Source organism: Oncorhynchus keta, unplaced genomic scaffold (genome assembly GCF_023373465.1).
Source record: "Oncorhynchus keta strain PuntledgeMale-10-30-2019 unplaced genomic scaffold, Oket_V2 Un_contig_1553_pilon_pilon, whole genome shotgun sequence".
In the NCBI taxonomy this organism is placed as follows: domain Eukaryota; kingdom Metazoa; phylum Chordata; class Actinopteri; order Salmoniformes; family Salmonidae; genus Oncorhynchus; species Oncorhynchus keta.
The window spans coordinates 54,663-79,341 of NW_026279375.1; the positions used below are offsets into that span (position 1 = coordinate 54,663).

The 24,679-nt window shown below is 47.1% G+C and overlaps 1 protein-coding gene and 1 long non-coding RNA gene across 2 annotated transcripts in view; both read left to right on the plus strand.

The window, feature by feature from the left end:
* The window catches only part of LOC127919016 (serine hydroxymethyltransferase, cytosolic-like), a 76,212-nt gene extending 52,042 nt beyond the window's left edge, over positions 1 to 24,170 (plus strand). Inside the window, 6 exon segments of the mRNA XM_052502363.1 lie at positions 1,218 to 1,430; positions 5,326 to 5,439; positions 17,372 to 17,494; positions 19,709 to 19,825; positions 22,491 to 22,601; positions 23,506 to 24,170. Of these exon segments, the coding sequence (XP_052358323.1) occupies positions 1,218 to 1,430; positions 5,326 to 5,439; positions 17,372 to 17,494; positions 19,709 to 19,825; positions 22,491 to 22,601; positions 23,506 to 23,678 (851 nt within the window). The 3' untranslated portion in view covers positions 23,679 to 24,170.
* LOC127919017 (uncharacterized) lies at positions 16,413 to 16,882 on the plus strand. The gene is made up of 3 exons (XR_008101680.1): positions 16,413 to 16,476; positions 16,625 to 16,698; positions 16,852 to 16,882. It is a non-coding gene; the product is annotated as an uncharacterized LOC127919017 (long non-coding RNA).
* Positions 24,171 to 24,679: the final 509 nt, after the last annotated feature.

Genomic DNA, 24,679 nt, shown 5'->3' on the forward strand with positions numbered 1-24,679 from the left:
TATCATTTGGGCCTGGTTTCCCAGACACAGAATCTCCTGTTGTATCATTTGGGCCTGGTTTCTCAGACACAGAATCTCCTGTTGTATCATTTGGGCCTGGTTTCCCAGACACAGAATCTCCTGTTGTATCATTTGGGCCTGGTTTCTCAGACACAGAATCTCCTGTTGTATCATTTGGGCCTGGTTTCTCAGACACAGAATCTCCTGGTGTATCATTTGGGCCTGGTTTCCCAGACACAGAATCTCCTGGTGTATCATTTGGGCCTGGTTTCTCAGACACAGAATCTCCTGGTGTATCATTTGGGCCTGGTTTCCCAGACACAGAATCTCCTGTTGTATCATTTGGGCCTGGTTTCTCAGACACAGAATCTCCTGTTGTATCATTTGGGCCTGGTTTCTCAGACACAGAATCTCCTGTTGTATCATTTGGGCCTGGTTTCCTCAGACACAGAATCTCCTGTTGTATCATTTGGGCCTGGTTTCCCAGACACAGAATCTCCTGTTGTATCATTTGGGCCTGGTTTCCCAGACACAGAATCTCCTGTTGTATCATTTGGGCCTGGTTTCTCAGACACAGAATCTCCTGTTGTATCATTTGGGCCTGGTTTCTCAGACACAGAATCTCCTGGTGTATCATTTGGGCCTGGTTTCTCAGACACAGAATCTCCTGGTGTATCATTTGGGCCTGGTTTCTCAGACACAGAATCTCCTGTTGTATCATTTGGGCCTGGTTTCTCAGACACAGAATCTCCTGTTGTATCATTTGGGCCTGGTTTCTCAGACACAGAATCTCCTGTTGTATCATTTGGGCCTGGTTTCTCAGACACAGAATCTCCTGGTGTATCATTTGGGCCTGGTTTCTCAGACACAGAATCTCCTGTTGTATCATTTGGGCCTGGTTTCTCAGACACAGAATCTCCTGTTGTATCATTTGGGCCTGGTTTCCCAGACACAGAATCTCCTGTTGTATCATTTGGGCCTGGTTTCTCAGACACAGAATCTCCTGGTGTATCATTTGGGCCTGGTTTCTCAGACACAGAATGTCCTGATGAAATATCTTGTCCAGGACTTTCCAATGTCATTATCTGTTTGGTGCATCTTTTTAACTACAAAACATTGAAATCTGTAATTTTCACAGTTGATGTTGGGAATGGTGCTGAAGATGAGGTTTAAAAAACCGAGACCGTTTCCTGTTAATCGTTCCGTCTTCTCTCCAGGTACCAGCTGTTATTCCCGTAACCTCGACTACGCTCGGCTGCGTCGTATCGCCGATGAGAACGGAGCTTTCCTATTGGCCGACATGGCACACATCAGCGGACTGGTGGCGGCCGGGGTCGTCCCGTCTCCGTTCGAGTACTGTGACGTGGTCTCCACGACAACCCACAAGACGCTGCGGGGCTGTCGCTCTGGGGTCATCTTCTACAGAAAGGGTACGGAGAGGAGGGGGTATAATGCTGGTCTCTCTGTGTGGGGTTTAGTGTGTATCATGCTGGTCTCTCTCTCTGTGGGGTTTAGTGTGTGTATCATGCTGGTCTCTCTGTGGGGTTTAGTGTGTGTATCATGCTGGTCTCTCTCTCTGTGGGGTTTAGTGTGTGTATCATGCTGGTCTCTCTCTCTGTGGGGTTTAGTGTGTGTATCATGCTGGTCTCTCTCTGTGGGGTTTAGTGTGTGTATCATGCTGGTCTCTCTCTCTGTGGGGTTTAGTGTGTGTATCATGCTGGTCTCTCTCTCTGTGGGGTTTAGTGTGTGTATCATGCTGGTCTCTCTCTCTGTGGGGTTTAGTGTGTGTATCATGCTGGTCTCTCTCTCTGTGGGGTTTAGTGTGTGTATCATGCTGGTCTCTCTCTCTGTGGGGTTTAGTGTGTGTATCATGCTGGTCTGTCTCTCTCTGTGGGGTTTAGTGTGTGTATCATGCTGGTCTCTCTCTGTGTGGGGTTTAGTGTGTGTATCATGCTGGTCTCTCTCTGTGGGGTTTAGTGTGTGTATCATGCTGGTCTCTCTCTCTCTGTGGGGTTTAGTGTGTGTATCATGCTGGTCTCTCTCTCTCTGTGGGGTTTAGTGTGTGTATCATGCTGGTCTCTCTCTCTGTGGGGTTTAGTGTGTGTATCATGCTGGTCTCTCTCTCTGTGGGGTTTAGTGTGTGTATCATGCTGGTCTCTCTCTCTGTGGGGTTTAGTGTGTGTATCATGCTGGTCTCTCTCTGTGTGGGGTTTAGTGTGTGTATCATGCTGGTCTCTCTCTGTGGGGTTTAGTGTGTGTATCATGCTGGTCTCTCTCTGTGGGGTTTAGTGTGTGTATCATGCTGGTCTCTCTCTCTGTGGGGTTTAGTGTGTGTATCATGCTGGTCTCTCTCTGTGGGGGTTTAGTGTGTGTATCATGCTGGTCTCTCTCTGTGGGGTTTAGTGTGTGTATCATGCTGGTCTCTCTCTGTGGGGTTTAGTGTGTGTATCATGCTGGTCTCTCTCTCTGTGGGGTTTAGTGTGTGTATCATGCTGGTCTCTCTCTCTGTGGGGTTTGGTGTGTGTATCATGCTGGTCTCTCTCTCTGTGGGGTTTAGTGTGTGTATCATGCTGGTCTCTCTCTGTGGGGTTTAGTGTGTGTATCATGCTGGTCTCTCTCTCTGTGGGGTTTAGTGTGTGTATCATGCTGGTCTCTCTCTGTGGGGTTTAGTGTGTGTATCATGCTGGTCTCTCTCTCTGTGGGGTTTAGTGTGTATCATGCTGGTCTCTCTCTGTGGGGTTTAGTGTGTATCATGCTGGTCTCTCTCTCTGTGGGGTTTAGTGTGTGTATCATGCTGGTCTCTCTCTGTGGGGTTTAGTGTGTGTATCATGCTGGTCTCTCTCTCTGCGGGGTTTAGTGTGTGTATCATGCTGGTCTCTCTCTCTGTGGGGTTTAGTGTGTGTATCATGCTGGTCTCTCTCTCTGCGGGGTTTAGTGTGTGTATCATGCTGGTCTCTCTCTCTGTGGGGTTTAGTGTGTGTATCATGCTGGTCTCTCTGTGGGGTTTAGTGTGTGTATCATGCTGGTCTCTCTCTCTATGGGGTTTAGTGTGTGTATCATGCTGGTCTCTCTCTCTCTGTGGGGTTTAGTGTGTGTATCATGCTGGTCTCTCTCTGTGGGGTTTAGTGTGTATCATGCTGTCTCTCTCTCTGTGGGGTTTAGTGTGTATCATGCTGGTCTCTCTCTCTGTGGGGTTTAGTGTGTGTATCATGCTGGTCTCTCTGTGGGGTTTAGTGTGTGTATCATGCTGGTCTCTCTCTGTGGGGTTTAGTGTGTGTATCATGCTGGTCTCTCTCTCTGTGGGGTTTAGTGTGTGTATCATGCTGGTCTCTCTCTCTCTGTGGGGTTTAGTGTGTGTATCATGCTGGTCTCTCTCTCTGTGGGGTTTAGTGTGTGTATCATGCTGGTCTCTCTCTCTGTGGGGTTTAGTGTGTGTATCATGCTGGTCTCTCTCTCTGTGGGGTTTAGTGTGTGTATCATGCTGGTCTCTCTCTGTGGGGTTTTGTGTGTGTATCATGCTGGTCTCTCTGTGGGGTTTAGTGTGTGTATCATGCTGGTCTCTCTCTCTGTGGGGTTTAGTGTGTGTATCATGCTGGTCTCTCTCTCTCTCTGGGGTTTAGTGTGTGTATCATGCTGGTCTCTCTCTCTGTGGGGTTTAGTGTGTGTATCATGCTGGTCTCTCTCTCTGTGTGGGGTTTAGTGTGTGTATCATGCTGGTCTCTCTCTCTGTGGGGTTTGGTGTGTGTATCATGCTGGTCTCTCTCTCTCTGCGGGGTTTAGTGTGTGTATCATGCTGGTCTCTCTCTGTGGGGTTTAGTGTGTGTATCATGCTGGTCTCTCTCTCTGTGGGGTTTAGTGTGTGTATCATGCTGGTCTCTCTCTCTGTGGGGTTTAGTGTGTGTATCATGCTGGTCTCTCTCTGTGGGGTTTAGTGTGTGTATCATGCTGGTCTCTCTCTGTGGGGTTTAGTGTGTGTATCATGCTGGTCTCTCTCTCTGTGGGGTTTAGTGTGTGTATCATGCTGGTCTCTCTCTGTGGGGTTTAGTGTGTGTATCATGCTGGTCTCTCTCTGTGGGGTTTAGTGTGTGTATCATGCTGGTCTCTCTCTGTGGGGTTTAGTGTGTGTATCATGCTGGTCTCTCTCTCTGTGGGGTTTAGTGTGTGTATCATGCTGGTCTCTCTCTCTGTGGGGTTTAGTAGTGTTTATCATGCTGGTCTCTCTCTGTGGGGTTTAGTGTGTGTATCATGCTGGTCTCTCTCTCTGTGGGGTTTTGACAGTGTATCATGCTGGTCTCTCTGTGGGGTTTAGTGTGTGTATCATGCTGGTCTCTCTCTCTGTGGGGTTTAGTGTGTGTATCATGCTGGTCTCTCTCTCTCTCTGGGGTTTAGTGACAGTGTATCATGCTGGTCTCTCTCTCTGTGGGGTTTAGTGTGTGTATCATGCTGGTCTCTCTCTCTGTGGGGTTTAGTGTGTGTATCATGCTGGTCTCTCTCTGTGGGGTTTAGTGTGTGTATCATGCTGGTCTCTCTCTCTCTTTGGGGGTTAGTGTGTGTATCATGCTGGTCTCTCTCTCTGTGGGGTTTAGTGTGTGTATCATGCTGGTCTCTCTCTGTGTGGGGTTTAGTGTGTGTATCATGCTGGTCTCTCTCTCTGTGGGGTTTAGTGTGTGTATCATGCTGGTCTCTCTCTCTCTTTGGGGGTTAGTGTGTGTATCATGCTGGTCTCTCTCTGTGGGGTTTAGTGTGTGTATCATGCTGGTCTCTCTCTGTGTGGGGTTTAGTGTGTGTATCATGCTGGTCTCTCTCTCTGTGGGGTTTAGTGTGTGTATCATGCTGGTCACTCTCTCTGTGGGGTTTAGTGTGGTATCATGCTGGTCTCTCTCTGTGGGGTTTAGTGTGTGTATCATGCTGGTCTCTCTCTCTGTGGGGTTTAAAGTGTGTATCATGCTGGTCACCTCTCTGTGGGGTTTAGTAGTGGTATCATGCTGGTCTCTCTCTGTGGGGTTTAGTGCTAGTGTATCATGCTGGTCTCTCTCTGTGGGGTTTATGTGTGTATCATGCTGGTCACCTCTCTCTGACGGGGTTTAGTGTGTGTATCATGCTGGTCTCTCTCTCTGTGGGGTTTAGTGTGTGTATCATGCTGGTCTCTCTCTCTGACGGGGTTTAGTGTGTGTATCATGCTGGTCTCTCTGTGGGGTTTAGTGTGTGTATCATGCTGGTCTCTCTCTCTATGGGGTTTAGTGTGTGTATCATGCTGGTCTCTCTCTCTCTGTGGGGTTTAGTGTGTGTATCATGCTGGTCTCTCTCTGTGTCCCTGTCCTCCAGGAATACGTAGTGTGGACCCTAAGGGAAAGGAGACTCTGTATAATCTGGAGTCTCTCATCAACCAGGCAGTGTTCCCAGGACTACAGGGAGGACCCCACAACCACGCCATCGCAGGTACAGGCACTTCTCTGGACACCTATATTGGCTTTATATACAGGCACCTACACAGACGTCTCTAAGGTGGATATTAACAAGGAAACCTCACAACCGCACTAACACAGGTATGTAGCTAGGACATCTCACTATGACAGGTAAAGTAGAGAGGACACCTCACTATGACAGGTAAAGTAGCAAGGACACCTCACTACCACACTATGACAGGTAAGTAGCTAGGACACCTCACTATGACAGGTAATGTAGCTAGGACACCTCACTATGACAGGTAAAGTAGCTAGGACACCTCACTATGACAGGTACAGTAGCCAGGACACCTCACTATGACAGGTACAGTAGCCAGGACACCTCACTATGACAGGTACAGTAACCAGGACACCTCACTACCACACTATGACAGGTAAGTAGCTAGGACACCTCACTATAACAGGTACAGTAGCTAGGACACCTCACTATGACAGGTACAGTAGCCAGGACACCTCACTATGACAGGTAAAGTAGCCAGGACACCTCACTATGACAGGTAAAGTAGCCAGGACACCTCACTATGACAGGTAAAGTAACCAGGACACCTCACTATGACAGGTAAAGTAGCCAGGACACCTCACTATGACAGGTAATGTAGCTAGGACACCTCACTACCTCACTATGACAGGTAAAGTAACCAGGACACCTCACTATGACAGGTAAAGTAACCAGGACACCTCACTATGACAGGTAAGTAGCTAGGACACCTCACTATGACAGGTAATGTAGCTAGGACACCTCACTATGACAGCTAAAGTAGCTAGGACATCTCACTATGACAGGTAAAGTAGCAAGGACACCTCACTACCACACTATGACAGGTACAGTAGCCAGGACACCTCACTATGACAGGTAAGTAGCTAGGACACCTCACTATGACAGGTAATGTAGCTAGGACACCTCACTATGACAGGTAATGTAGCTAGGACACCTCACTATGACAGGTACAGTAGCTAGGACATCTCACTATGACAGGTACAGTAACCAGGACACCTCACTATGACAGGTACAGTAACCAGGACACCTCACTATGACAGGTAAAGTAGCCAGGACACCTCACTATGACAGGTAATGTAGCTAGGACACCTCACTACCACACTATGACAGGTAAAGTAGCCAGGACACCCACTATGACAGGTAAAGTAACCAGGACACCTCACTATGACAGGTAAAGTAACCAGGACACCTCACTATGACAGGTAAAGTAACCAGGACACCTCACTATGACAGGTAAAGTAGCCAGGACACCTCACTATGACAGGTACAGTAGCCAGGACACCTCACTATGACAGGTAAAGTAACCAGGACACCTCACTATGACAGGTAAAGTAACCAGGACACCTCACTATGACAGCTAAAGTAGCCAGGACACCTCACTACCACACTATGACAGGTACAGTAACCAGGACACCTCACTATGACAGGTAATGTAGCCAGGACACCTCACTATGACAGGTACAGTAGCTAGGACACCTCACTATGACAGGTAAAGTAGCCAGGACACCTCACTATGACAGGTACAGTAGCCAGGACACCTCACTATGACAGGTACAGTAACCAGGACACCTCACTATGACAGGTAAAGTAGCCAGGACACCTCACTATGACAGGTACAGTAGCTAGGACACCTCACTATGACAGGTACAGTTCCTGTGCTAGGACACACTACCACACTATGACAGGTACAGTAGCCAGGACACCTCACTATGACAGGTACAGTAACCAGGACACCTCACTATGACAGGTAAAGTAGCCAGGACACCTCACTATGACAGCTAAAGTAGCTAGGACACCTCACTATGACAGGTAAAGTAGCCAGGACACCTCACTATGACAGGTACAGTAGCCAGGACACCTCACTATGACAGGTAAAGTAACCAGGACACCTCACTATGACAGGTACAGTAGCTAGGACACCTCACTATGACAGGTAAAGTAGCCAGGACACCTCACTATGACAGGTACAGTAGCTAGGACACCTCACTATGACAGGTACAGTAGCCAGGACACCTCACTATGACAGGTACAGTAACCAGGACACCTCACTATGACAGGTACAGTAGCCAGGACACCTCACTATGACAGGTACAGTAACCAGGACACCTCACTATGACAGGTACAGTAACCAGGACACCTCACTATGACAGGTACAGTAGCTAGGACACCTCACTATGACAGGTACAGTAACCAGGACACCTCACTATGACAGGTACAGTAACCAGGACACCTCACTATGACAGGTACAGTAACCAGGACACCTCACTATGACAGGTACAGTAACCAGGACACCTCACTATGACAGGTACAGTAGCTAGGACACCTCACTATGACAGGTACAGTAACCAGGACACCTCACTATGACAGGTACAGTAGCCAGGACACCTCACTATGACAGGTACAGTAGCTAGGACACCTCACTATGACAGGTACAGTAACCAGGACACCTCACTATGACAGGTACAGTAACCAGGACACCTCACTATGACAGGTACAGTAACCAGGACACCTCAGTGTGTGTGGTGTTCTTATATACAGGGCCTTCGGAAAGTATTCAGACCCCTTGTCTTTTTCCACATTTTGTTACAGCCTTATTCTAAAATTGATTGATTTAAAAAACAAATCCTATTCAATCTACACTCGATGCTCCATAATGACATCACGATACTCCATAATGACATCACGATGCTCCATAATGACATCACGATACTCCATAATGACATCACAATACCCCATAATGACATCACGATACTCCATAATGACATCACGATACTCCATAATGACATCACGATACTCCATAATGACATCACGATGCTCCTTAATGACATCACGATACTCCATAATGACATCACGATACTCCATAATGACATCACGATACTCCATAATGACATCACGATGCTCCTTAATGACATCACGATGCTCCATAATGACATCACGATACTCCATAATGACACCACGATGCTCCATAATGACATCACGATACTCCATAATGACATCACGATACTCCATAATGACATCACGATACTCCATAATGACATCACGATACTCCATAATGACATCACGATACTCCATAATGACATCACGATACTCCATAATGACATCACGATGCTCCATAATGACATCACGATACTCCATAATGACATCACGATACTCCATAATGACATCACGATACTCCATAATGACATCACGATGCTCCATAATGACATCACGATACTCCATAATGACATCACGATGCTCCATAATGACATCACGATACTCCATAATGACACCACGATACTCCATAATGACATCACGATGCTCCATAATGACATCACGATACTCCATAATGACATCACGATACTCCATAATGACACCACGATACTCCATAATGACATCACGATGCTCCATAATGACATCACGATACTCCATAATGACATCACGATGCTCCATAATGACATCACGATGCTCCATAATGACATCACGATACTCCATAATGACACCACGATACTCCATAATGACATCACGATGCTCCATAATGACATCACAATACCCCATAATGACATCACGATACTCCATAATGACATCACGATACTCCATAATGACATCACGATACTCCATAATGACATCACGATGCTCCATAATGACATCACTATGCTCCATAATGACAAAGTGAAAACAGGTTTTCAGAATTGTTGGCAAATGTATAATTAGAATAAAAACGTACCTTATTTACATAAGTATTCAGACCCTTTGCTACGAGACTTGAAATTGAGCTCAGATGCTTCCTGTTTCCATTGATCATCCTTGAGATGTTTGTGCATGTCAGAGCAAACACCGAGCCTTGAGGTAAAAACAATTTGTCCGTAGAGCTCCGAGACGGGATTGTGTCGAGGCACAGATCTGGGGAAGGGTACCAAAAGAATGTCTGCGGCATTGAAGGTCCCCAAGAACACAGTGGGTCTCCATCACTCCAGAGTGACGCAGCGGTCGAAGCCACTGCATCTCAGTGCTAGAGGCGTCACTACAGACCCTGGTTCGATTCCAGGCTGTATCACAACCAGCCATGATTGGGAGTGCAATAGGGCGGCGCACAATTGGCCCAGCGTCGTCCGGGTTACGGTAGGCCGTCATTGTAAATAAGGATTTGTTCTTAACTGACTTAAATAAAGGTTAAGTTAAACCTAAATGGAAAAATTTTGGAAGCCACAAAATGGCCGCCCAGGAAAACTGAGCAATCGTGGGAGAAGGGCCTTGGTCAGGGAGGTGACCAAAGACCCGATGGTCTCTGACAGAGCTCCAGAGTTCCTCTGTGGAGATGGGAGAACCTTCCAGAAGGACAACCATCTCAGCAGCACTCCAGGGAGGAGACCAAGAAGACGATGGTCTCTGACAGAGCTCCAGAGTTCCTCTGTGGAGATGGGAGAACCTTCCAGAAGGACAACCATCTCAGCAGCACTCCAGGGAGGAGACCAAGAACCCGATGGTCACTCTGACAGAGCTCCAGAGTTCCTCTGTGGAGATGGGAGAACCTTCCAGAAGGACAACCATCTCAGCAGCACTCCAGGGAGGAGACCAAGAACCCGATGGTCTCTGACAGAGCTCCAGAGTTCCTCTGTGGAGATGGGAGAACCTTCCAGAAGGACAACCATCTCAGCAGCACTCCAGGGAGGTGACCAAAGACCCGATGGTCTCTGACAGAGCTCCAGAGTTCCTCTGTGGAGATGGGAGAACCTTCCAGAAGGACAACCATCTCAGCAGCACTCCACCAATCAGGCCTTTATGGTAGAGTGGCCAGACGGAAGCCACTCCTCAGTAAAAGGCACATGACAGCCCACTTGGAGTTTGCCAAAAGGCACCTAAAGGACAGACCATGAGAAACAAGGTTATTTGGTCTGATAAAACCAAGATTGAACTCTTTGGCCTGAATGCCAAGCGTCATGTCTAGTTAAACAGACCCTGGTAGCCTTGGCGGCAGGGTAGCCTAGTGGTTAGAGCGTTGGACTAGTAACCGAAAGGTTGCAAGTTCGAATCCCCGAGCTGACATGGTACAAATCTGTCGTTCTGCCCCTGAACAGGCAGTTAACCCACTGTTCCTAGGCCGTCATTGAAAATAAGAATTTGTTCTTAACTGACTTGCCTAAAATGTCTGGAGGAAACCTGGCACCATGATGGTGAAGCGTGGTGGTGGCAGCGCCCCTACGGTGAAGCGTGGTGGTGGCAGCATCCCTACGGTGAAGCATGGTGGTGGCATCATCCCTACGGTGAAGCATGGTGGTGGCAGCGTCCCTACGGTGAAGCATGGTGGTGGCAGCATCCCTACGGTGAAGCATGGTGGTGGCAGCGTCCCTACGGTGAAGCATGGTGGTGGCAGCATCCCTACGGTGAAGCACGGTGGTGGCAGCGTCCCTACGGTGAAGCATGGTGGTGGCAGCATCCCTACGGTGAAGCATGGTGGTGGCAGCGTCCCTACGGTGAAGCATGGTGGTGGCAGCATCCCTACGGTGAAGCATGGTGGTGGCAGCGTCCCTACGGTGAAGCACGGTGGTGGCAGCATCCCTACAGTGAAGCATGGTGGTGGCAGCGTCCCTACGGTGAAGCACGGTAGTGGCAGCATCCCTACGGTTAAGCACGGTGGTGGCAGCGCCCCTACGGTGAAGCATGGTGGTGGCAGCATCATGCTGTGGGGATATTTTTTAGCTGCAGAGACTGGGAGACTAGTCAGGATCGAGGGAAAGATGAACAGAGCAAAGTGCAGAGAGATCCTTGATGATAATGTGCTCCAGAGCGCTCACTTCAGACTAGGGAGAAGGTTCACCTTCCAACAGGACAACGACCCTAAGCACACAGCCAAGACAACGCAGGAGTGGCTTCGGGACAAGTCTCTGAATGTCCTTGAATGGCCCAGCCAGAGCCTGGACTTGAACCTGACCGAACATCTCTACAGAGACCTGAAAATAGCTGTGCAGTGACACTCCTTGTCCAACCTGACAGAGCTTGAGAGGATCTGCAGAGAAGAATGGGAGAAACTCCCCAAATACTAGTGTGCCAAGCTTGTAGCGTCAAACCCAAGAAGACTAGAGGCTGTAATCGCTGCCAAAGGTGCTTCAACAAAGTACTGAGTAAGGGGTCTGAATACTAATGTCAATGTGATGTTTCAGTTTTTTCTTTTTTATACGTTTGCAAAAAATTCCAAAAAACCCGTTTTTGCTTTGTCATTGTGGGGTATTGTGATGTCATTATGGGGTATTGTGATGTCATTATGGGGTATTGTGATGTCATTGTGGGGTATTGTGATGTCATTGTGGGGTATTGTGATGTCATTGTGGGGTATTGTGATGTCATTATGGGGTATTGTGATGTCATTATGGGGTATTGAGATGTCATTATGGGGTATTGTGATGTCATTATGGGGTAGTGTGATGTCATTATGGGGTAGTGTGATGTCATTATGGGGTAGTGTGATGTCATTATGGGGTAGTGTGATGTCATTATGGGGTATTGTGATGTCATTATGGGGTATTGTGATGTCATTATGGGGTATTGTGATGTCATTATGGGGTATTGTGATGTCATTATGGGGTATTGTGATGTCATTGTGGGGTATTGTGATGTCATTGTGGGGTATTGTGATGTCATTATGGGGTATTGTGATGTCATTATGGGGTATTGTGATGTCATTGTGGGGTATTGTGATGTCGTTATGGGGTATTGTGATGTCGTTATGGGGTATTGAGATGTCATTATGGGGTATTGAGATGTCATTATGGGGTAGTGTGATGTCATTATGGGGTAGTGTGATGTCATTATGGGGTATTGTGATGTCATTATGGGGTATTGTGATGTCATTATGGGGTATTGTGATGTCATTATGGGGTATTGTGATGTCATTGTGGGGTATTGTGATGTCGTTGTGGGGTATTGTGATGTCGTTATGGGGTATTGTGATGTCGTTATGGGGTATTGAGATGTCGTTATGGGGTATTGTGATGTCGTTATGGGGTAGTGTGATGTCGTTATGGGGTAGTGTGATGTCATTATGGGGTATTGTGATGTCATTATGGGGTATTGTGATGTCATTATGGGGTATTGTGATGTCATTGTGGGGTATTGTGATGTCATTGTGGGGTATTGTGATGTCGTTATGGGGTATTGTGATGTCGTTATGGGGTATTGTGATGTCGTTATGGGGTATTGTGATGTCATTATGGGGTATTGAGATGTCGTTATGGGGTATTGAGATGTCGTTATGGGGTATTGAGATGTCGTTATGGGGTATTGAGATGTCATTATGGGGTAGTGTGATGTCATTATGGGGTAGTGTGATGTCGTTATGGGGTAGTGTGATGTCGTTATGGGGTAGTGTGATGTCATTATGGGGTATTGTGATGTCATTATGGGGTATTGTGATGTCATTATGGGGTATTGTGATGTCATTATGGGGTATTGTGATGTCATTATGGGGTATTGTGATGTCATTATGGGGTAGTGTGATGTCATTATGGGGTAGTGTGTGTATATTGATAAGGGGAAAAAAATATTGAATCCACTTTAGAATGATGCTGTAACGTAACAAAATGTGGAAAAAGCCAAGTTGGTCTCAATACTCTCTGAATGCACTGTATGTTTCTCCAGGTGGAGCAGGCTCTGACCCCAGAGTTTAAGGGTTAATGTTTCTCCAGGTGGAGCAGGATCTGACCCCAGAGTTTAAGGGTTAGTGTTTCTCCAGGTGGAGCAGGCTCTGACCCCAGAGTTTAAGGGTTAATGTTTCTCCAGGTGGAGCAGGCTCTGACCCCAGAGTTTAAGGGTTAATGTTTCTCCAGGTGGAGCAGGCTCTGACCCCAGAGTTTAAGGGTTAGTGTTTCTCCAGGTGGAGCAGGCTCTGACCCCAGAGTTTAAGGGTTAATGTTCCTCCAGGTGGTGGCCCTGAAGCAGGCTCTGACCCCAGAGTTTAAGGGTTAGTGTTTCTCCAGGTGGAGCAGGCTCTGACCCCAGAGTTTAAGGGTTAATGTTCCTCCAGGTGGTGGCCCTGAAGCAGGCTCTGACCCCAGAGTTCAAGGGTTAGGGTGTTAATGTGTATGAATGTTTCTCTAGGTGGTGGCCCTGAAGCAGGCTCTGACCCCAGAGTTCAAGGGTTAGGGTGTTAATGTGTATGAATGTTTCTCTAGGTGGTGGCCCTGAAGCAGGCTCTGACCCCAGAGTTTAAGGGTTAGGGTGTTAATGTGTATGAATGTTTCTCTAGGTGGTGGCCCTGAAGCAGGCTCTGACCCCAGAGTTTAAGGGTTAGGGTGTTAATGTGTATGAATGTTTCTCTAGGTGGTGGCCCTGAAGCAGGCTCTGACCCCAGAGTTTAAGGGTTAGGGTGTTAATGTGTATGAATGTTTCTCTAGGTGTGGCGGTAGCCCTGAAGCAGGCTCTGACCCCAGAGTTTAAGGGTTAGGGTGTTAATGTGTGTGAATGTTTCTCTAGGTGTGGTGGTGGCCCTGAAGCAGCCTCTGACCCCAGAGTTTAAGGGTTAGGGTGTTAATGTGTATGAATGTTTCTCTAGGTGGTGGCCCTGAAGCAGGCTCTGACCCCAGAGTTTAAGGGTTAGGGTGTTAATGTGTATGAATGTTTCTCTAGGTGGTGGCCCTGAAGCAGGCTCTGACCCCAGAGTTTAAGGGTTAGGGTGTTAATGTGTATGAATGTTTCTCTAGGTGGTGGCCCTGAAGCAGGCTCTGACCCCAGAGTTTAAGGGTTAGGGTGTTAATGTGTGTGAATGTTTCTCTAGGTGGTGGCCCTGAAGCAGGCTCTGACCCCAGAGTTTAAGGGTTAGGGTGTTAATGTGTATGAATGTTTCTCTAGGTGTGGCGGTGGCCCTGAAGCAGGCTCTGACCCCAGAGTTTAAGGGTTAGTGTGTTAATGTGTATGAATGTTTCTCTAGGTGGTGGCCCTGAAGCAGGCTCTGACCCCAGAGTTTAAGGGTTAGGGTGTTAATGTGTATGAATGTTTCTCTAGGTGTGGCGGTAGCCCTGAAGCAGGCTCTGACCCCAGAGTTTAAGGGTTAGGGTGTTAATGTGTATGAATGTTTCTCTAGGTGTGGCGGTAGCCCTGAAGCAGGCTCTGACCCCAGAGTTTAAGGGTTAGGGTGTTAATGTGTATGAATGTTTCTCTAGGTGGTGGCCCTGAAGCAGGCTCTGACCCCAGAGTTTAAGGGTTAGGGTGTTAATGTGTATGAATGTTTCTCTAGGTGTGGTGGTGGCCCTGAAGCAGGCTCTGACCCCAGAGTTTAAGGGTTAATGTTTCTCTAGGTGTGGTGGTGGCCCTGAAGCAGGCTCTGACCCCAGAGTTTAAGGGTTAGGGTGTTAATGTGTATGAATGTTTCTCTAGGTGTGGCGGTGGCCCTGAAGCAGGCTCTGACCCCAGAGTTTAAGGGTTAATGTTTCTCTAGGTGGTGGCCCTGAAGCAGGCTCTGACCCCAGAGTTTAAGGGTTAGTGTGTTAATGTGTATGAATGTTTCTCTAGGTGGTGGCCCTGAAGCAGCCTCTGACCCCAGAGTTTAAGGGTTAGGGTGTTAATGTGTATGAATGTTTCTCTAGGTGGTGGCCCTGAAGCAGCCTCTGACCCCAGAGTTTAAGGGTTAATGTTTCTCTAGGTGGTGGCCCTGAAGCAGCCTCTGACCCCAGAGTTTAAGGGTTAGGGTGTTAATGTGTATGAATGTTTCTCTAGGGTGGCGGTGACCCTGAAGCAGGCTCTGACCCCAGAGTTTAGGGTTAATGTTTCTCTAGGTGGTGGCCCTGAAGCAGCCTCTGACCCCAGAGTTTAAGGGTTAGGGTGTTAATGTGTGTGAATGTTTCTCTAGGTGTGGCCCTGAAGCAGGCTCTGACCCCAGAGTTTAAGGGTTAGGTGTTAATGTGTATGAATGTTTCTCTAGGTGGTGGCCCTGAAGCAGGCTCTGACCCCAGAGTTTAAGGGTTAGGGTGTTAATGTGTATGAATGTTTCTCTAGGTGTGGCGGTAGCCCTGAAGCAGGCTCTGACCCCAGAGTTTAAGGGTTAGTGTGTTAATGTGTGTGAATGTTTCTCTAGGTGGTAGCCCTGAAGCAGGCTCTGACCCCAGAGTTTAAGGGTTAGGGTGTTAATGTGTGTGAATGTTTCTCTAGGTGGTGGCCCTGAAGCAGGCTCTGACCCCAGAGTTTAAGGGTTAGGGTGTTAATGTGTATGAATGTTTCTCTAGGTGTGGCGGTGGCCCTGAAGCAGGCTCTGACCCCAGAGTTTAAGGGTTAGGGTGTTAATGTGTATGAATGTTTCTCTAGGCGGTGGCCCTGAAGCAGGCTCTGACCCCAGAGTTTAAGGGTTAGGGTGTTAATGTGTATGAATGTTTCTCTAGGTGTGGCCCTGAAGCAGGCTCTGACCCCAGAGTTTAAGGGTTAGGGTGTTAATGTGTATGAATGTTTCTCTAGGTGTGGCGGTGGCCCTGAAGCAGGCTCTGACCCCAGAGTTTAAGGGTTAGTGTGTTAATGTGTATGAATGTTTCTCTAGGTGGTGGCCCTGAAGCAGGCTCTGACCCCAGAGTTTAAGGGTTAGGGTGTTAATGTGTATGAATGTTTCTCTAGGTGGAGCAGGCTCTGACCCCAGAGTTTAAGGGTTAGGGTGTTAATGTGTGTGAATGTTTCTCTAGGTGGTGGCCCTGAAGCAGGCTCTGACCCCAGAGTTTAAGGGTTAGGGTGTTAATGTGTATGAATGTTTCTCTAGGTGTGGCGGTGGCCCTGAAGCAGGCTCTGACCCCAGAGTTTAAGGGTTAGGGTGTTAATGTGTATGAATGTTTCTCTAGGTGGTGGCCCTGAAGCAGGCTCTGACCCCAGAGTTTAAGGGTTAGGTGTTAATGTGTATGAATGTTTCTCTAGGTGGTGGCCCTGAAGCAGGCTCTGACCCCAGAGTTTAAGGGTTAGGGTGTTAATGTGTATGAATGTTTCTCTAGGCGGTGACCCTGAAGCAGGCTCTGACCCCAGAGTTTAAGGGTTAGGGTGTTAATGTGTATGAATGTTTCTCTAGGTGTGGTGGTGGCCCTGAAGCAGGCTCTGACCCCAGAGTTTAAGGGTTAGGGTGTTAATGTGTATGAATGTTTCTCTAGGTGGTGGCCCTGAAGCAGGCTCTGACCCCAGAGTTTAAGGGTTAGGGTGTTAATGTGTATGAATGTTTCTCTAGGTGATGGCCCTGAAGCAGGCTCTGACCCCAGAGTTTAAGGGTTAGTGTGTTAATGTGTATGAATGTTTCTCTAGGTGGTGGCCCTGAAGCAGGCTCTGACCCCAGAGTTTAAGGGTTAGGGTGTTAATGTGTATGAATGTTTCTCTAGGTGTGGTGGTGGACCTGAAGCAGGCTCTGACCCCAGAGTTTAAGGGTTAGGGTGTTAATGTGTATGAATGTTTCTCTAGGTGTGGTGGTGGCCCTGAAGCAGGCTCTGACCCCAGAGTTTAAGGGTTAGTGTGTTAATGTGTATGAATGTTTCTCTAGGTGGTGGCCCTGAAGCAGGCTCTGACCCCAGAGTTTAAGGGTTAATGTTTCTCTAGGTGTGGTGGTGGCCCTGAAGCAGGCTCTGACCCCAGAGTTTAAGGGTTAGGGTGTTAATGTGTATGAATGTTTCTCTAGGTGTGGCGGTAGCCCTGAAGCAGGCTCTGACCCCAGAGTTTAAGGGTTAGGGTGTTAATGTGTGTGAATGTTTCTCTAGGTGTGGCGGTAGCCCTGAAGCAGGCTCTGACCCCAGAGTTTAAGGGTTAGGGTGTTAATGTGTATGAATGTTTCTCTAGGTGGTGGCCCTGAAGCAGGCTCTGACCCCAGAGTTTAAGGGTTAGGGTGTTAATGTGTATGAATGTTTCTCCAGGTGGTGGCCCTGAAGCAGGCTCTGACCCCAGAGTTTAAGGGTTAGGGTGTTAATGTGTGTGAATGTTTCTCTAGGTGTGGCGGTAGCCCTGAAGCAGGCTCTGACCCCAGAGTTTAAGGCGTATCAGTACCAGGTGCTCTCTAACTGCAGAGCTATGGCCAACGCCCTCATCAACCACGGGTACAAGATCGTCACCGGTGAGACAATAATGTCATGGTTGTGGTTAACAGACTGTAACCTGTGTTAATGTTGTGTTAATGTTGCTGTAGGGTTGTGTTAATGTTGCTGTAGGGTTGTGTTAATGTTGCTGTAGGGTTGTGTTAATGTTGCTGTAGGGTTGTGTTAATGTTGCTGTAGGGTTGTGTTAATGTTGCTGTAGGGTTGTGTTAATGTTGCTGTAGGGTTGTGTTAATGTTGCTGTAGGGTTGTGTTAATGTTGCTGTAGGGTTGTGTTAATGTTGCTGTAGGGTTGTGTTAATGTTGTTGTAGGGTTGTGTTAATGTTGCTGTAGGGTTGTGTTAATGTTGCTGTAGGGTTGTGTTAATGTTGCTGTATGGTTGTGTTAATGTTGCTGTATGGTTGTTGTAGGGTTGTGTTAATGTTGCTCTAGGGTTGTGTTAATGTTGCTCTAGGGTTGTGTTAATGTTGCTGTAGGGTTGTGTTAATGTTGCTGTAGGGTTGTGTTAATGTTGCTGTAGGGTTGTGTTAATGTTGCTGTAGGGTTGTGTTAATGTTGCTGTAGGGTTGTGTTAATGTTGTTGTAGGGTTGTGTTAATGTTGCTGTAGGGTTGTGTTAATGTTGCTGTAGGGTTGTGTTAATGTTGCTGTAGGGTTGTGTTAATGTTGCTGTAGGGTTGTGTTAATGTTGCTCTAGGGTTGTGTTAATGTTGCTCTAGGGTTGTGTTAATGTTGCTGTAGGGTTGTGTTAATGTTGCTGTAGGGTTGTGTTAATGTTGCTGTAGGGTTGTGTTAATGTTGCTGTAGGGTTGTGTTAATGTTGCTGTAGGGTTGTGTTAATGTTGCTGTAGGGTTGTGTTAATGTTGCTGTAGGGTTGTGTTAATGTTGCTGTATGGTTGTGTTAATGTTGCTGTAGGGTTGTGTTAATGTTGCTGTATGGTTGTGTTAATGTTGCTGTAGGGTTGTGTTAATGTTGCTCTAGGGTTGTGTTAATGTTGCTGTATGGTTGTGTTAATGTTGCTGTATGGTTGTGTTAATGTTGCTCTAGGGTTGTGTTAATGTTGCTGTAGGGTTGTGTTAATGTTGCTGTAGGGTTGTGTTAATGTTGCTGTAGGGTTGTGTTAATGTTGCTGTATGGTTGTGTTAATGTTGCTGTAGGGTTGTGTTAATGTTGCTGTAGGGTTGTGTTAATGTTGCTGTAGGGTTGTGTTAATGTTGCTGTAGGGTTGTGTTAATGTTGCTGTATGGTTGTGTTAATGTTGCTGTAGGGTTGTGTTAATGTTGCTGTATGGTTGTGTTGATGTTGCTGTAGGGTTGTGTTGATGTTGCTGTAGGGTTGTGTTGATGTTGCTGTAGGGTTGTGTTAATGTTGTTGTAGGGTTGTGTTAATGTTGTGTTAATGTTGCTGTATGGTTGTGTTAATGTTGTTGTAGGGTTGTGTTAATGTTGTGTTAATGTTGCTGTATGGTTGTGTTAATGTTGTTGTAGGGTTGTGTTAATGTTGTGTTAATGTTGCTGTATGGTTGTGTTAATGTTGCTGTAGGGTTGTGTTAATGTTGCTGTAGGGTTGTGTTAATGTTGCTCTAGGGTTGTGTTAATGTTGCTGTAGGGTTGTGTTAATGTTGCTGTATGGTTGTGTTAATGTTGCTCTAGGGTTGTGTTAATGTTGCTCTAGGGTTGTGTTAATGTTGTAGGGTTGTGTTAATGTTGCTGTAGGGTTGTGTTAATGTTGCTGTAGGGTTGTGTTAATGTTGCTGTAGGGTTGTGTTAATGTTGCTCTAGGGTTGTGTTAATGGTTGTGTTAATGTTGCTGTATGGTTGTGTTAATGTTGCTGTAGGGTTGTGTTAATGTTGCTGTATGGTTGTGTTAATGTTGCTGTATGGTTGTGTTAATGTTGCTGTAGGGTTGTGTTAATGTTGCTGTATGGTTGTGTTAATGTTGCTGTATGGTTGTGTTAATGTTGCTGTAGGGTTGTGTTAATGTTGCTGTAGGGTTGTGTTAATGTTGCTGTAGGGTTGTGTTAATGTTGCTGTAGGGTTGTGTTAATGTTGCTGTAGGGTTGTGTTAATGTTGCTGTAGGGTTGTGTTAATGTTGCTCTCGGGTTGTGTTAATGTTGCTGTATGGTTGTGTTAATGTTGCTCTAGGGTTGCGTTAATGTTGCTCTAGGGTTGCGTTAATGTTGCTCTAGGGTTGCGTTAATGTTGCTGTATGGTTGTGTTAATGTTCTCCAGGGGGTTCTGATAACCATCTGATCTTACTGGACCTGAGGCCCAACGGGACGGACGGAGGACGAGCTGAGAAGGTTCTAGAAGCTGCTTCCATCGCCTGCAACAAGAACACCTGTCCAGGTAGGTAACAGACACAGTCCTCTGTAGGTGGTGAGAGTGCTCTGTGTCCCAGTTGTCTGTATATGTGTGTATACATAATGTGGTAACAGACACAGTCCTCTGTAGGTGGTGAGAGTGCTCTGTGTCCCAGTTGTCTGTATATGTGTGTATATACATAATGTGGTAACAGACACAGTCCTCTGTAGGTGGTGAGAGTGCTCTGTGTCCCAGTTGTCTGTATATGTGTGTATATACATAATGTGGTAACAGACACAGTCCTCTGTAGGTGGTGAGAGTGCTCTGTGTCCCAGTTGTCTGTATATGTGTGTATATACATAATGTGGTAATAGACACAGTCCTCTGTAGGTGGTGAGAGTGCTCTGTGTCCCAGTTGTCTGTATATGTGTGTATATACATAATGTGGTAACAGACACAGTCCTCTGTAGGTGGTGAGAGTGCTCTGTGTCCCAGTTGTCTGTATATGTGTGTATATACATAATGTGGTAACAGACACAGTCCTCTGTAGGTGGTGAGAGTGCTCTGTGTCCCAGTTGTCTGTATATGTGTGTATATACATAATGTGGTAACAGACACAGTCCTCTGTAGGTGGTGAGAGTGCTCTGTGTCCCAGTTGTCTGTATATGTGTGTATATACATAATGTGGTAACAGACACAGTCCTCTGTAGGTGGTGAGAGTGCTCTGTGTCCCAGTTGTCTGTATATGTGTGTATATACATAATGTGGTAACAGACACAGTCCTCTGTAGGTGGTGAGAGTGCTCTGTGTCCCAGTTGTCTGTATATGTGTGTATATACATAATGTGGTAACAGACACAGTCCTCTGTAGGTGGTGAGAGTGCTCTGTGTCCCAGTTGTCTGTATATGTGTGTATATACATAATGTGGTAACAGACACAGTCCTCTGTAGGTGGTGAGAGTGCTCTGTGTCCCAGTTGTCTGTATATGTGTGTATATACATAATGTGGTAACAGACACAGTCCTCTGTAGGTGGTGAGAGTGCTCTGTGTCCCAGTTGTCTGTATATGTGTGTATATACATAATGTGGTAACAGACACAGTCCTCTGTAGGTGGTGAGAGTGCTCTGTGTCCCAGTTGTCTGTATATGTGTGTATATACATAATGTGGTAACAGACACAGTCCTCTGTAGGTGGTGAGAGTGCTCTGTGTCCCAGTTGTCTGTATATGTGTGTATATACATAATGTGGTAACAGACACAGTCCTCTGTAGGTGGTGAGAGTGCTCTGTGTCCCAGTTGTCTGTATATGTGTGTATATACATAATGTGGTAACAGACACAGTCCTCTGTAGGTGGTGAGAGTGCTCTGTGTCCCAGTTGTCTGTATATGTGTGTATATACATAATGTGGTAACAGACACAGTCCTCTGTAGGTGGTGAGAGTGCTCTGTGTCCCAGTTGTCTGTATATGTGTGTATATACATAAGGTGGTGAGAGTGCTCTGTGTCCCAGTTGTCTGTATATGTGTGTATATACATAATGTGGTAACAGACACAGTCCTCTGTAGGTGGTGAGAGTGCTCTGTGTCCCAGTTGTCTGTATATGTGTGTATATACATAATGTGGTAACAGACACAGTCCTCTGTAGGTGGTGAGAGTGCTCTGTGTCCCAGTTGTCTGTATATGTGTGTATATACATAATGTGGTAACAGACACAGTCCTCTGTAGGTGGTGAGAGTGCTCTGTGTCCCAGTTGTCTGTATATGTGTGTATATACATAATGTGGTAACAGACACAGTCCTCTGTAGGTGGTGAGAGTGCTCTGTGTCCCAGTTGTCTGTATATGTGTGTATATACATAATGTGGTAACAGACACAGTCCTCTGTAGGTGGTGAGAGTGCTCTGTGTCCCAGTTGTCTGTATATGTGTGTATATACATAATGTGGTAACAGACACAGTCCTCTGTAGGTGGTGAGAGTGCTCTGTGTCCCAGTTGTCTGTATATGTGTGTATATACATAATGTGGTAACAGACACAGTCCTCTGTAGGTGGTGAGAGTGCTCTGTGTCCCAGTTGTCTGTATATATGTGTGTATATACATAATGTGGTAACAGACACAGTCCTCTGTAGGTGGTGAGAGTGCTCTGTGTCCCAGTTGTCTGTATATGTGTGTATATACATAATGTGGTAACAGACACAGTCCTCTGTAGGTGGTGAGAGTGCTCTGTGTCCCAGTTGTCTGTATATATGTGTGTATATACATAATGTGGTAACAGACACAGTCCTCTGTAGGTGGTGAGAGTGCTCTGTGTCCCAGTTGTCTGTATATGTGTGTATATACATAATGTGGTAACAGACACAGTCCTCTGTAGGTGGTGAGAGTGCTCTGTGTCCCAGTTGTCTGTATATGTGTGTATATACATAATGTGGTAACAGACACAGTCCTCTGTAGGTGGTGAGAGTGCTCTGTGTCCCAGTTGTCTGTATATGTGTGTATATACATAATGTGGTAACAGACACAGTCCTCTGTAGGTGGTGAGAGTGCTCTGTGTCCCAGTTGTCTGTATATGTGTGTATATACATAATGTGGTAACAGACACAGTCCTCTGTAGGTGGTGAGAGTGCTCTGTGTCCCAGTTGTCTGTATATGTGTGTATATACATAATGTGTGTGTGTGTGTGTGTGTGTGTGTGTGTGTGTGTGTGTGTGTGTAGGTGATAAGAGTGCGTTGCGTCCCAGCGGTCTGAGGTTCGGTTCTCCTGCTCTGACCTCCAGAGGAATGGTTGAAGACGACTTCAGGAAGGTCGCAGAGTTCATCCACAGAGGTGACCCCTAACCCCTGACCTCTGTGTCTATAGACATAGTGCTGACACTAGATGTCCAGCAGACCAAGGCCACCTCTAACCCCTGACCTCTGTGTCTATAGACATAGTGCTGACACTAGATGTCCAGCTAGCAGACCAAGGCCACCTCTAACCCCTGACCTCTGTGTCTATAGACATAGTGCTGACCCTAGATGTCCAGCTAGCAGACCAAGGCCACCCCTAACCCCTGACCTCTGTGTCTATAGACATAGTGCTGACACTAGATGTCCAGCAGCAGACCAAGGCCACCTCTAACCCCTGACCTCTGTGTCTATAGACATAGTGCTGACCCCAGATGTCCAGCTAGCAGACCAAGGCCACCTCTAACCCCTGACCTCTGTGTCTATAGACATAGTGCTGACACTAGATGTCCAGCCAGCAGACCAAGGCCACCTCTAACCCCTGACCTCTGTGTCTATAGACATAGTGCTGACCCTAGATGTCCAGCTAACAGACCATGGCCACCCCTAACCCCTGACCTCTGTGTCTATAGACATAGTGCTGACCCTAGATGTCCAGCTAGTAGACCAAGGCCACCCCCTAACCCCTGACCCTGTGTCTATAGACATAGTGCTGACACTAGATGTCCAGCTAGCAGACCAAGGCCACCTCTAACCCCTGACCTCTGTGTCTATAGACATAGTGCTGACACTAGATGTCCAGCTAGCAGACCAAGGCCACCTCTAACCCCTGACCTCTGTGTCTATAGACATAGTGCTGACCCTAGATGTCCAGCTAGCAGACCAAGGCCACCTCTAACCCCTGACCTCTGTGTCTATAGACATAGTGCTGACACTAGATGTCCAGCTAGCAGACCATGGCCACCTCTAACCCCTTGACCTCTCACCCCTCGTTCTCCTTACAGGTATCCAGATGACCCTGGACATCCAGGCCTCTCTGCAGCCCAAGGCGACCCTGAAGGAGTTTAAGGAGGCCCTGGCAGGGGAGGGGAAGCACCAGGAGAGGGTAGCAGAGCTGAGGGGGGAGGTGGAGGCTTTCGCCGGGGGGTTCCCCATGCCTGGTCTGGAGGAACTTTAAAGACCCGTTTTCAAGATGAAATGTTTTCATGTCACCTGTCACATCATCATACCTCTGCTGTCCTCTGTCTTACCGGTTTGACTGACTGGTTTGTCCTCTGTCTTACCGGTTTGACTGACTGGTTTGTCCTCTGTCTTACCGGTTTGACTGACTGGTTTGTCCTCTGTCTTACCGGTTTGACTGACTGGTTTGTCCTCTGTCTTACCGGTTTGACTGACTGGTTCCTTCTCTGCTGTCCTCTGTCTTACCGGTTTGACTGACTGGTTTGTCCTCTGTCTTACCGGTTTGACTGACTGTTTCCTTCTCTGCTGTCCTCTGTCTTAACGGTTTGACTGACTGGTTTGTCCTCTGTCTTACCGGTTTGACTGACTGTTTCCTTCTCTGCTGTCCTCTGTCTTACCGGTTTGACTGACTGTTTCCTTCTCTGCTGTCCTCTGTCTTACCGGTTTGACTGACTGTTTCCTTCTCTGCTGTCCTCTGTCTTAACGGTTTGACTGACTGGTTTGTCCCCTGCCTTAACAGTTTGACTGACTGGTTTGTCCTCTGTCTTAACAGTTTGACTGACTGGTTTGTCCTCTGTCTTACCGGTTTGACTGACTGGTTTGTCCTCTGTCTTACCGGTTTGACTGACTGGTTCCTTCTCTGCTGTCCTCTGTCTTACCGGTTTGACTGACTGGTTTGTCCTCTGTCTTACCGGTTTGACTGACTGTTTCCTTCTCTGCTGTCCTCTGTCTTACCGGTTTGACTGACTGTTTCCTTCTCTGCTGTCCTCTGTCTTACCGGTTTGACTGACTGTTTCCTTCTCTGCTGTCCTCTGTCTTACCGGTTTGACTGACTGTTTCCTTCTCTGCTGTCCTCTGTCTTACCGGTTTGACTGACTGGTTCCTTCTCTGCTGTCCTCTGTCTTACCGGTTTGACTGACTGGTTCCTTCTCTGCTGTCCTCTGTCTTACCGGTTTGACTGACTGTTTCCTTCTCTGCTGTCCTCTGTCTTACCGGTTT